The sequence below is a fragment of the Hydra vulgaris genome, chromosome 08, assembly GCF_038396675.1.
Source record: "Hydra vulgaris chromosome 08, alternate assembly HydraT2T_AEP".
NCBI classification, from domain to species: Eukaryota; Metazoa; Cnidaria; class Hydrozoa; order Anthoathecata; family Hydridae; genus Hydra; species Hydra vulgaris.
The window spans coordinates 32,665,922-32,680,000 of NC_088927.1; the positions used below are offsets into that span (position 1 = coordinate 32,665,922).

Sequence of the window (14,079 nt, forward strand, 5' to 3'; positions counted from 1 at the left end):
GTTTAAAACACAAAATACAAAATACTTTTCCACCAACAGCAAATTAATTAAAACTTGGTTTTTCCAAAAGTTCCTTGGCTGGATTGTGCTACCTTGGACCACCCTTGGTAATGGTATCTATTAATTTATTATTTAATTACTATGATTAGAGGGAACCAATCTACCAAAAATCCCAAAATGGCGAAAGAGAGGGAAACGACTTAAATACACGGTTTTCGAAATTCCCAAAAGTTGTAAAACACACTCATGTTAACAAACACACAAAAATCTCGAGTAAACAAACTTAAAAAACGGTACGTTTTATAAGGGAATCAAGCTGTTTCTTTGAATAGATTTTATATTTTGGTATGTTTTTGCAAAATGAAATGATTATTTTGAAATAAAAACTGCTAAATAAACTAACTATTTTGATTTATTATTTTTGCTTTAGTTTTAATAAGTAGTTATTGGTAAAATGGCATATCATTGCGTTGTAAAAAATTGTTCAAATGGAGGCTATAGACTTATGAAATGGAAATATGCAATATGCACTGAACATAAATGTAGAAAAGAGAATATTGGATGTAGTTGTGCATCGCCTTTTCATTTATTTCCTTTTCCAACTATCAAAAAATCTCCCTCCCAACGTGAAATTTGGATCAAACTAATTAACCGCTTAAACACTAATAAGACAAATGATTTTTTCTGCCCAAAGAAAGATGCACGAGTTTGTTCTAATCATTTTAAAGATAAAGAGCCAACTATTAAAAATCCTTATCCCACTGAGAACCTTGGATATGATTCTAGACATAAAGTTGCTCTTTTGTGTCCTAGCTCTCGACCTCTAAATAGAAACAGTATAATAAATACCGACTCCACACAGTCTTTACTTAAAAAATACAAATCAAATGTTAACTCCAATACATACTTTAATACAATAGTTGATCAAAATCAAGACGCCATTTCTGTTAAACAGTTATGTTCTACTTCCTCGTTAATTAGTGTCAACTTCGCTACAAAAAACCCTGTTGACTTTATGATTGAACCAGTACCAGTGGTAGTAGTAGATAAAGAAGAAAATAATATTAATTCACTTTAATCATAATGAGTTCACTCAAGCTCAAGAATCAACTTTTTTAATAAGTAGCTTAAAAAAAACTATTGACAAATTACAAAAATTAAATCACAATCTCCTTTTTCAAAAAAAAAAATTACAAATTCAAGTAAATATAATTAAAAACAAAGTCAAAAATAATCTTCAAAAGAAAGTCTACAAAAAATTATTAACAAATGACAAAAAGTGTAACTTTTACACAAATATTCCTTCCCTGAAAGTTTTTCACATTCTTCACGACCTTATAAAACCAATTGTACATCGTCGATTTAGTTACAAAACTGAAATGAAATGTTCTCCTAAAAAAAACCCTCATAAAATCACACCAAAAAAATTTGGAAGATGCAGAAAACTATGTTCACAAGATGAGTTTTTACTCGTTCTTATGAAATTACGTCTCGGACTCTTAAGCAATGACCTAGTTGATAGATTTAGTGTTTCTCTTGGTACTGTTTCAAAAATATTTAAATCGTGGATTAGAGGCATGTCACAGTATTTAAAATCATTCGTTTACTTTCCAGATGAAGAAAAAGTTCGCTTGAATCATCCTGATCATTTTAAAAATAATTAAAGTCTCTTAGGAATATTTGACTGCTCTGAAATTTTTATTGAAACACCAAAAGATTTAGAACTGCAATCTGCAACATGGTCTGAGTACAAGCACCACAATACAATGAAGTTCCTTGTATCAGTTACATCCAGCTCTTTCATATATTTTGTTTCGGAAGCATATACTGGAAGAATATCAGATAAAGCAATAACATTGGATTGTAACTATCTTACAAAATTCCCTCCTTATTCTTCAATCATGGCTGATATAGGTTTTAATATTGGTAGTGAGTGTGCTGCTTATAGGATTACCTTTATTTCCCCACCTGGAAAACGAGGAGCTTCTCAAATGACACCTGAAGAAGTAGTAAAAACGAGTAATATTGCTAAACTCAGAATTCTCATTGAACAGATAATTAGAAGAATGAAAACTTTTCGAATAATCGGACAAGAATTTCCTATATCACTTCTTGATAATCTTAATGACAATATAGCGATTTGTGCAGCTCTTTCCGATTTTAAATGTTTAATCATGAAATAATACTTTATGCTCCAAAACAAAAATTTGTTGGTCCAAGTATATATATATATATATATATATATATATATATATATATATATATACTATATATATATATGTATGCATATATATATATATATATATATATATATATATATATATATATATATCTATATATATATATATATATATATATATATATATATATATATATATATATATATATATATATGTTATATATAATATGTATATAATGTATATATATATATATATACATATATATACATATATATATACATATATATATATACATATATATATATATATATATATATATATATATACATATATATACATACATATATATAGATATACAAGAAAAATATATTGCCTTGCCACTAGAGTATCAAACGATCCAGATGTTGATTTTTTACGTACTGATAAAAAAGACTTTAATGCTATTACACTGAATAGTTTAAATTCATCAATAGATTGTTTTTGGAGTACTAAATCATCATTGTATCTCATTTTAATTGGATGATTCGAAATTTTTTGTTTTGTATATTCTAGTATGTATATTTTGCATAACAAAAGTTAAATTTCGAAAACCGTGTATTGTAGAAAATGAAAATGCTGAGAGTGAACAAGCCGTCCCTGCTATACTTGATGGAAAATTTTTCAAAATTATATCTTAAAGTAAAACTACAGGGGATGTTAAAATTATTGCACAGTGTATGTTATGTGTTGGCAAAAAAACTTACAGTGGTTCACTGAAAGCAACTTCTAATTTTACTCAACATCTTCAGGTATGTATATAACTACAAAAACACTATATTATATTGTGTATTTTGTGTTTGTTATATAATAATCAGTAATCATTACTCTTTAATCATTAGATAGAAAAATTATAATTTAATTTCAATATAATATTATGAGGCACGTGTACATTTACTGAAAAAGAAAGAGACCAGACCAAATACAATTATTGATTAATGTGGTATGGTATAAATATAAATATTAAATAAAATCATTCAATTTAACAAACAAAGCAAACTATGAATAAAATATGTAATAAATCATTCTCATCTCAAAGTCATAGTAGTTACAGCCAGTCAATTAGTCAAAGAAAAAACATTGAAAGTTAAACGAAACGGTTAAACCACGCACTAAACAGTAAAAACAATAAACACATAAAGCAACACAGACAAACACTAATGCTATAACATAACACAAATAAATGCAATAATCTCGGTTGATTGACTGTTGTTGTTGTTGTTGTTGTTGTTGTTGCAGAATGCTCATGGCAAAAGCGAATCGATGAATACAAGCAGCACAAGGTTTCAGTTGCAAAACAACGTAAGCGCTCGGTAGCTGAGATGGAATCTGGAGTTGGAGGTGGACCTTTTGCCGAATCTGGTCCTGCTTCTAAGAAGTTGAAACAAATGCACATTATGCCTCAAAATCAAACATCCATTTCAAAGGATGAAGTTGATAAGCTTATTGTTGACTACGTTGTGCAGGAAATGCGCCCCTTGATCACAGTGGAAAAGCCGGCGTTCAAAAATTGATCCACGGACTCAATCGCAATGTCAGTATACCTTGTCGCAAAACATTAGGCAAGCGATTAAACGCTCGTTTGCAAAAAATGCGTGATGATAAAAATACAGTCTTCAGTAAAGTGCCATTTGTTTGTGCAACAGCTGACATTTGGTCAGTGAACCGAAAGAGCTACTTAGGAATTACAGCTCACTATATTGATATTAGTACTGAATGCTAAGTATCTCGCATATCTGTTGCTCTTTCCTGTCAACTTTTTGTTGGAAGTCATACTTACGACTCAGTGGCTGCAATGATCTCAAAAATTCATAATGATTATGGGTTACACGTTATTTTATAGACACTAGCAGTACTGCATCTGGTTCAGGGATCTCTGCAACTGCTGAAGAACAAGTTAAGGAAACAGGAACTGGTGATGATGATAAGGCAGAAAATTCCGACAATGATGTTGAAATAGCGGACATGACTGTAGTCCTAAATTTACCAGTTAGCAAACACACGGATGCTGACACTGAAGTTGTTCTGTCTCACCATGAAGCTTGCAATAGTCACTCTCTCAGCCTCACGTCAACTACTGATGCAAATAAAGCATGTGATTCTGATGCTAATTTCAAACATCTTTATTGAGCTGCATTGGCTAAGTGTATCAGCATTTGGAATTTGCTTCGTAGAAGTTCCAAGGCATCGGGTGCTGTGAAAAAATTCATCGCAAGAGCAATACTGATACCTGTCCCTACACGATGGAACTCCCGGTATGATGCATTGAATGACATTCTCCAGTTGCAAGATAAACTTGGCGAAATATGCGACGTTTTGAAGTTGCCAAAGTTCAAAAAGCAGGAGTTGGAATGTCTAGAAGAGTATGTAATGATAATGGCTCCTATTGCTGTTGCCATTGACAGGCTACAAGGTGACAATGTGTACTTTGGCAATGTATTTCCGACGCTGCACACCGTACAGCAGAAATTGCAGGACCTGCAGCAGAAATTACTGAAACATGCTAAGAAATTTGCAGAATCTATGCTTACAAGCTTGAAAACAAGATTTGAGGGTCATCTATCATTTTCTGAACATAATGCCAGCAGGATAATTGCAGCAGTATCGCATCCCTACTTCAAAATGAGATGGATTCCGGTTGATAAAAAAGATTTCTGTCGTGATTTCTTCAGTCGTGCAGCTAAGTCTCAGCAGCAACAGTTGTTGGACAGAGCTATTACTATTTCTGACCCTGACTTCACATTTATTCCGACTTGGTAGCTTTTTTTTTTCTCCTTTTTCTTTTATGCCGCATGGAGAGTGATGATAGGTTGCCAATCATGATAAAGATATTATAGAGCTCTTGAAATTCTTGTATGTTTTAGATTTGGTGCCAGTGATTCTTGTGTTTTGCAGTAATATATGGATGGTTTAGCGCCAAACCAGCCTTTACAACAAAGTTAAAAAAAATGAGTTTATGTTAAAAAATGATTTATGTAGTGTTTCTTTGCAAACACCAAAATACTATAATTAAAATTTTTAAGTGCACTGAACTGCAATTACTTTTAATTTTTTCGGTATTTTGGCTTTTGTTAAAGACTTTTAAACATTGCGTGAAATTATCTCATTTCATATTCGTTGTATAGGCTAGTTTGGCGCTAAGTCATCCATATAATATATTGTGTGTATATATGTATATATATATATATATATATATATATATATATATATATATATATATATATATATATATATATATATATATATATATATATAAATATATATATATATATATGTATATATATATATATATATATATATATATATATATATATTATACAAACTAATTTAAAACATCAGATAATACGAATTTTCTTAATACTCAATAATTTATTTGAAATTCTCGCCGGATTGTAGGCACTGGCATCATCAGTATATAATATAGTTACAAAAATTGTGACCGTTAAACAACAACAAAAAATTTTAAAATTTGACATCACCTTTATAATGGTTTCTTTTACTTTGAATCTTTAAGGCTTCACGGACTTTTCTTTCAAATTTTATAGCCTCAACTTTAAGTGTTTCTGTTTTAACCCATTCAATGTCCTCATTGCAATTTACTTTATGCAAAGCTAATGCAGACTGGTTTAACTTGCCTTCAGTCGAAAATTTTTGGTGATGTTGAACCCTTGTTTGTATTTGACGTTTTGATTCATCGACAACCACTTTGGAGCATTTGAACTTAACTAAATAGGTTCCAGGTAGGCTGTTGTTAAACCTTTTTTGATGAAAATGGCATAAACGTTTTAGAATGGCCTTCTCAGGGCCTAGATTTTAATTCAATAGAGCATTTATGGACTATATTAGATAAAAAATAGGTAAAAGAGCATTTACGAAAAAAGAAGATTTAGAGAAAGCTGTTGTTAAATCATGGTCTAATATTGACAATAATCAAATCAAATGTCTGGTGGAATCAATGCCGAAACGCTTGTTAGATGTAATTAAAGCAAAAGGAGGACTAACTAAATATTAAAATATATAAATAAAATACAAAAACTTGAAACAGTTTCTCAGTTATTTTAACAAACTGGTATTTTTTTCTTAGCTTTAACCTATAAAGTTTTTCTTGTACAATTATATTATGTGCAAGTGTTTTTATCCCCTTCTTTTTGTTTTTAATTCTTAATCACGTAATTCAAAAGCATAAAGACAAATTTAACAATTTTTTTAAAGGTTTTTTACCAAATAAATAATTGGAGAAAAAAAAGTTCTTTACAATTACTGCATGATACAGTATTTTATTCAAAGATGTTAATTTTATTGAAAAATTGGGATTTTATTTATTCAAAATAAATTAAAAGCGTTATATTAACAAAAAGCCATACAAATAAGCAGCTTCGCAACGCACAACACTTGCAGTACTAATTTTGCAAGTCATTACATCTGTGTTACCTAATTTAAAATTCACATTAATTGCTTAGGTATTTTATATATCATGGTTTTACTTAGATAACCTTAATCTAAACATCAAGGTTTATGATAATCTAATATCTTATATATATGAGTCTAACTTGATACAAAGTATATTGTCAGATACCTTGTAAGTAAACGTCTGATGTCTTGTATAAGACGTTTACAAACTTTGAAAAGCAAATTAGGTTCTTGTTTTGGAACATGCAACAAATAAATAGATATATTTGAATATAAATGGAGAAAACACACCTTACTAAGATATACACCAACATATACATGAAAAATTTCAATTGTTAATAAAAAACATTTAATTCTGTGAAATTAGAAAATTCTGTAAAAAGAACACTTTCCGAAAAAATTCTGAGTACATTTTAGTTCATTGGCAATATAATGTCACAGTATATTCAAACAGTTTGTTAAATATACTAATTATAAGTACTAAAATACTTTATATAGATATTTATACGATTTTATTCACACTAGTACCCAGTCTATACATTTCTAGAAGTCTCTTAATAATAAAACTAAAGTATCATATCGTAAAATCATAAAATCTTATAAATTATGTTTATCAATTTCATAATAACTTAATAATAAGTTAATGATATGTAACCAAGTAAAAAATTTATCCTTCATAAAAATATTTGATGAAATTACAATATTAGTATACAAAAATAAAAATGCAGAATTAAATCCTGATCTTTTGCATATAAAATATAATATGCATATTTAAATATAATTTAAATATAAAAAAAAATATAATTTGCATATTTAAAATATAATGAAAGCATAACTTTGAAATGTATGAATACAGAACAAAAGAGAATAAAAACAAAAAAGTAAAAATATTGAATAATATAAATAATTATCATTTAAAAATAAAATAATATAATATTAAAAAAGATAAAACTTCGAAATTAAAAATTTATCATGCAGTTTTTTTCCCACAAAGTCTGCTTATCTCAGTCAAACAAAATGAAAAATAACATTTAGAGTGTTTAAATATCCTAAAATCAATATTAAATATCCTAATAACACTATAAAATAGAACAAACATAAACTTAGTTCATTGAATGATCTGATTGCATTCCAGGTTACACAAAAACAACACTGATGTGTAGCCAGTTGCACATTAAGATTTTAAGACTTTGTAAATCTTAAGATTTTTGTAAACATTTTTTCATACTGTTTTACAAATATTTCGACTAATATTTATTAATAATAAATATCATTTTTACAAAATATGTTTTATTAACTATATATATAATATTCTGAAAATTTGTTTGAGCGTAACGAGAAAAATAAACAAAAACTTTATAACATTTACATTTTAACATACTAGATAAAAATAAAGTTTTATCCTAAAAAATTTTTTTTTTTAATCAGATATTAAAATATACATTTTTTTTTTAAATTGGCTGCCAATTTTCTGATAATTAATCATAAAGTCACATAGAAACATCAGATATTAAAATTTATATAAAAAATCCACGAATGATCCCCAGTGTGTTCGGCCCATATTTAGTTAGAGATTTTAAAGATAATTCATTATTTAAGGTTTAAAGACCTTTTGAAACCAAAAAAGTCAACTTTTACAAGGAAAAATACAACATCTCAAGATATATATACTAAATTTCAAAATTTCTAGTTAAAAAAAAGGATAATAATGCAATTATTAATTTCAAATGTAAAACTATGTGTATAGAGGAGGTAAGATAGTGGTTTACCAAACATCTTTTTATAGATTTATATATCATGAAAAAATACGAAGAATGCGTAATAAAAACATATATTCTTCCCTGAAAAAAAAAATATATATATATATTTTAACATATTCAAAAGAGGAAATACAATTTTGCCGCCCAAAGACTATATAAAATTTGCCAACCCTACATGCAACAAAAAAAATGCATAAGGTTAAGAAAGGAATACGCGCTGCCTTCTTAACACTGTATTTTTATTGAAACAATTATAATATAATGATAAATAAAATAAAATAAACATTTAAACAGAATAAATATCCTCTTTAAAAAAATAAAGACAAAGCAAATTCCAAGACTTGGTAAAAATCACAGTAAAAACACAAACAAAAAGATAATCAAAACAACTTTTAAACTTTTCAAAATGATTCCTAATAAGTAATACGAGTATTTTCAAAGCATGACGCCTCGATTTCTTTTCTGCAAAAAATTTAATAATATCATCATATGATAATGATTCAATAATATCAGATTTAATCGACAAATTAGCTAAAGCATTTATTCTATCTTCTGACATTTTTGACCTTAAGTAAATTTTAATTCTTTTTAGATATGTCGCTTCTTGAATATTACAAAATATCCTCATAAAAAATATTACAAATAAAAGGCAATTATATAGTATAAAATAATTTAAATTATAATTAGTAAATTAAATTAACGCAACGTTTATCAAGACAAAAATAAAAACCAGACTGTAAAATTAAAAACAAAAAACTCGCTTTAATATCATATTGTATTTAAACTTTTTGCTATAGCGACCCTTAACCCAATAAAAGTATTCTTTATTAATAGGAAATCAATATTTGTCCGCGCGTCCAAATAATGACTTTCTATTTTCATCAAATAAGTGCATCAATCCGTACATAAATCGACTAACTTAGATATAGTTGCAGTAAAGCATACATACATACTCTGACTTTAATAGGGATACACAAAGTAGAGTAGTTTATTCATCGACTGAGTTAAAAAGGGATAGATGCAGTGGAGTTTACATACATCGACTGGGGGATTGGGCTTGGTTTGACGCGCGTGCAAATGAAATCTTCCTTACTAATATTTATTTGATCATTAAAAAACATTGCATAATAAGTAAACAAACATTAAAAGTATTCTTAAGCAGCAATAATAAAAAATTTAATAATATATTTGTTTACACTTCATATTAAAAGTCATCACTAAAATAACTCCTGGCGCTTTCGCTAAGATACTTAATACAAACACGACTTTTGATATCTTTACCGCTTTTAAACGGGTATTCACCATCAATGCATACTTTACCCAGATCAAGGTTTGCAACATGTTTAAATTCTAAAAGAGATGTATCCACTTTAAAAGTAGCGTCATTGTCATTGAGCGTGCTTACAACGTCAAACTTCTGTTTAATAGCGAACTCAACCACACGCTTTGAAAGCTCAACAATGACTTGACAAGCAATATCTCTCGGCAAATCCAAATTTGCATGAAGAGTTGTAAAGTCTAATACTTTAAATTTGGAAAGTGGACAAATTTTGTTTAATACTTTATCATACATTAAAAACATTTCATCAATAGCTGGAGAAAAACTTAAATCTAAGGGTGCATTTAAAGAATGACAAAGAACTGCACCAACAGGTTTCCCACCTAACATTGCGTAAAATGAATTGCATGGACTGTTTGTAATAATTTTTTTCATAAAACTGCGAAATTTAATTTCATAGTTTGGATCCATCAAATACTTTGTAATTACTTCTGCTTCCAAGAATGCTTTAGCTTGCTGCTCATAAAGTACATCTAAAACATCGTTGCTAGCTTCGGAGAAGTTATAAACTTTGATTTCTTGATCTTTTATGGGTTGTTCATGATTGTTGCCTTGTGTTGTAAGTTTATCTATAATTTCGTTTATAGAGCGCGCTGCGCTCACGTTTTCAAAGGTTACGTCAAATCCAATTTTTCTCAGATTCTCAATATAAACCCATACACTCACAGAGTCTCCGCCCAGTTCAAAAAAACTACAGTCTAGATCGATAGTTGAAGTATCAGTATTTAAAGCCATTGCTGTAATATATTTAAATTGGCTCTTGATTGGTTTCAAAGATATTTCTTCTATTGAAAGGACATTAATTCTGTTTGATGGGATCAGCGAAATGAGTTTTTGACGATCTATCTTATCAGATCCGTCAGTTTTAGGCATTGTATCTATAAATAGTATTCTTGGGATCATGAATGGTGCCATTTTACTGCTCAGTTCTTTAAGAACACATTTTATTGATGTTGTTGGCGGCGAGATGAAACAGTAAATTTTAGTTATTTTATTTACAACTTGTGCTACAACTGCAACCAAATAACTAGGATAAAATGATTGAATTGTTTTCTCAATTTCTGAAATATTCACTTTATTTCCTCTTATTTTAAAAAAATCCTTGTTGCGACCTACTTTATAAATTCCATTTTCACGGCGAACAGCGAAGTCGCCCGTTTTGTATACAGTTTGAAATTTTTCATCTGCACCGTAATAGAAAGGATTTTTTTCAAAATATTTCACATTTTCAACACCTTCAGCTAGATAACCAGGTGATACTACCGATCCAGCAACCCATAGCTCTCCTATTTCAAACAGATTATTAATTAGATTACCGCTTGAATCTACTAAGTAAACAACCGCATCCGGTAACACAATTTCACCAATGAAAGTTTCTTTTGAGGCGTTAACAATATTTGATGGATCCATTTTACTATACATGATATTACCACAAGTTTCGCTACTTCCATAAACATTCCAGAGTTTAACGTGTGGAAGACATTTAAAAAAGTCGACCACTAAAGAATGATGCAAATCTTCTCCGCTGCTCCATATTTCTCGAAGATACAACTCACTGTTGTAACCGTTATTTAACAACAAAAGTGACGACCTCAGTAAACTTACACTTGTATATAACCGTGTAACTTTGTATTTACTCAAAAAGTCTAAGAAAAGTTTTGAGTTTTTAACTTGATCCGGTCTTAGAAACAAACACGACTCTTTCATGCATATTGCGGATAAAGTTTCTGTAAAGTAATCAATAAATATGAAGTTTGTCTTTGAACACATCATCTCATTTAGTTCGTAATCGAAATCAGATCTAAACCATTCAACTGTTTGAATCATATTTTCATGAGTTATTTTTACTGCTTTAGGATTGCCCGTACTCCCACTTGTAAAAAGAACACAAAATAAGCTACTTTTCATGATTGAACCAGTATAATTATTAGTTAAAACTTCTACTGGTACCAGTAGCGTTTTGATATTTACGATAGTTAAATCTTTTAAATTTGCATGAAACTCATTGTCTAAGTTATTTTCAGTAATTAAAATATTGGCTTTAATTTGTGACATACAAAACAACATTTTTTCTGTGAGAGGTTCTTCCAATGGACAGAATGGTATTCCAAGTTTACTCAGTGCAAGTATTGCCGCTATGCGATTGCATCCATTCGGAATTAGCAATGCCACGATTTCATTTGGTTTAATATTAAACAGCTCGTGAAAATTTTGTGATATATTTTGTACCATTAAGTGTAATGTCCGATATGTGACAACTTCTTGATTTGGGTTGATAAGCGTTTTTCCAGAACTATCTTCATTTCGGTTGTAGTAGGAAAAGAAATCATTTTCTTTTAAATAGCTAGTTGTTCTACCATAGGTTATTCCAGAATCCATTTTTTATATCTGAAAAATAAAATTTACAAATTGTCAATATCTTCAAAGTTGAAATTATGATAAAACTAAAAATTTAATAACGCAAATAAATTTGCTCAACCTCATGTAAAATTATAGTAATGTAAAAGGGCCGGTAAAGCGTTTTTCAAGAACGTAACAAACCTTTAGCTAAACGGGGAAGCAAAAGATAAGATTTAAACAAGTAGTTGAGATAGTAAAATTTAATTGTTTTATTTTACATAATTTTAGTTGTCTTAAGCTTTGATATTTATACCTTGTATCGAGGTATTCATACAACGATTACTTTATGTCACGATCATGATTGTTGTTATGACTACCTCTTTATAGTTCAAACAGTTATTAAAAATTTATCTTGTCAACCTTTCAAGAGAGTAATCCCTTTTGATTACACCTTTTAAAGGTCACAAACTACGCTTAAAATTTTCATTTTTCAACGCTATATATATATATATATATATATATATATATATATATATATATATATATATATATATATATTATATCTATACTATTATATATATACTATTATGATAGGACACCCTTTGATGATACACAATTAGCATTATTAATTTTGGTTCTTTAATATTAATATATTGTTTATTATGTTAATAAATTCAAAAATATGTGAATCTGTTTTTGGCGTAAAAAAAAAATGTTTTGGGACATTTTAATAGAAAAATTTAAACTTTGTATAAAATTGTTTTGAAGACTTCTTTGGATTGATTTATGTAAAACTTGTGTGATTTTTACTGCAAACATGAAAAATCCTGATACTTTTGAAAAAAAAGAAGCATTTGCCGCTTTATTTTATTTATTGCCGCTTTATTTTAAAAGTATATAAAATATGAGTTTCTATAAAAAAAAGTCAAAAAGTTTCCGATGGAGACAAGTTTATGGTACCCCAAAAATTACGACGCACTAAAGCAAACGATTAGTTTGTATTTAAAGAAACAACCAAACGAAGAAGGTCTGAAGAAAGCTGATCTTGGAGGCCAAAGCTCCAAATAAAGACAATTATGGAACTACATAAATTTTGTTTGTCAGTTAGGACTAATAAATTATTCACGCTAAGTGATTTATGATTATTTTAAATGTTAATTAATTCAATTTATTCTACTACGTGACCAGGAATATATATTGTTCCTTAAACAAACACGTATAAACTTGAACAAACACGTATAAACTTGAACAAACACGTATAAACTTGAACAAACTCATGATAGCATAATTTTTGTTTAACTCATAGTCAAAAAAATTTACATAATGTTGAGAAAGAGTGGCACATCAGGCCATTCTGTGATGAAAACAGTTTTACAATTATGTCTTAAGTGAAGATGCTGGAGCAAGAAAATTCATATTTAAAAGTGTTTTAGTTCTTTGAGTCCACTGCTTTTTGGCTTAAGGCATTCCATGGTTTGACTACACGATTGGTGATGAAGTTGTTTCATTCAACGCAATTTCTAACAAATTGTGCCTTTAATTGTTTTGTGTGTCCACGCGGACGAAGGCTGTACTTTGAGACCTCGATGTTTGGTTGAAATTGAGAGACCTGGAAGTTAATTTTGTTGATTTTGTTCGTAATTTTGTATTGCTCAATTAAGTCTCCTCTTTCACGTCGTTCGGTTAGTATTGTTAGGTTAAGGCTTGCTAGTCTCTGAGTATACGGCAGGTGTTTTAAAATGGCAATATGTTTTGTGGCTCAACGTTGAACTTGCTCTAGCTTGGCTATGTCTTGAGCTAGAAACAGTTTGTACTGCAAATTCAAGGTGTGGGCGCATGTATGAAGTGTACAGTGTACGTCACAATGCTTAATCTCGACCTCTAAAAGCCTTTTTGAGCCTGCCAAGCATTCGATTGCCAGCTGATGCAGCCGTGCAGACTTGTTTTTTAACTTTCAGATCGTTAGTCATAACAACGCCTAGGTCTCGTTTAGATGATAGCTGGTGCGGTTGGC

The 14,079-nt window shown here is 29.2% G+C and overlaps 1 protein-coding gene across 2 annotated transcripts; it reads right to left on the reverse strand.

Moving 5' to 3' along the window:
* Positions 1 to 9,484: 9,484 nt before the first annotated feature.
* On the reverse strand, positions 9,485 to 12,385 carry LOC136083766 (beta-alanyl-bioamine nonribosomal peptide synthetase ebony-like). Of its 2 annotated transcripts, none has more exons than XM_065803449.1 (2): positions 12,267 to 12,385; positions 9,485 to 12,113 (listed from the first exon to the last, which is right to left on the reverse strand). In XM_065803449.1, exon 2 carries the CDS (start codon positions 12,102 to 12,104, stop codon positions 9,591 to 9,593), a length of 2,514 nt encoding a protein of 837 aa, XP_065659521.1. In that variant the 5' UTR covers positions 12,105 to 12,113; positions 12,267 to 12,385; the 3' UTR covers positions 9,485 to 9,590. The 2 variants fall into 2 exon arrangements, with proteins under 2 accessions (XP_065659521.1, XP_065659522.1); XM_065803450.1 differs by having other exon boundaries at positions 12,205 to 12,322.
* Between the last annotated feature and the right edge of the window lie 1,694 nt (positions 12,386 to 14,079).

Excerpts from the sequence above, each read along its gene's own strand:
- LOC136083766 (XM_065803449.1), bottom strand. The coding sequence starts at position 12,104 with ATGGATTCTGGAATAACCTATGGTAGAACAACTAGCTATTTAAAAGAA.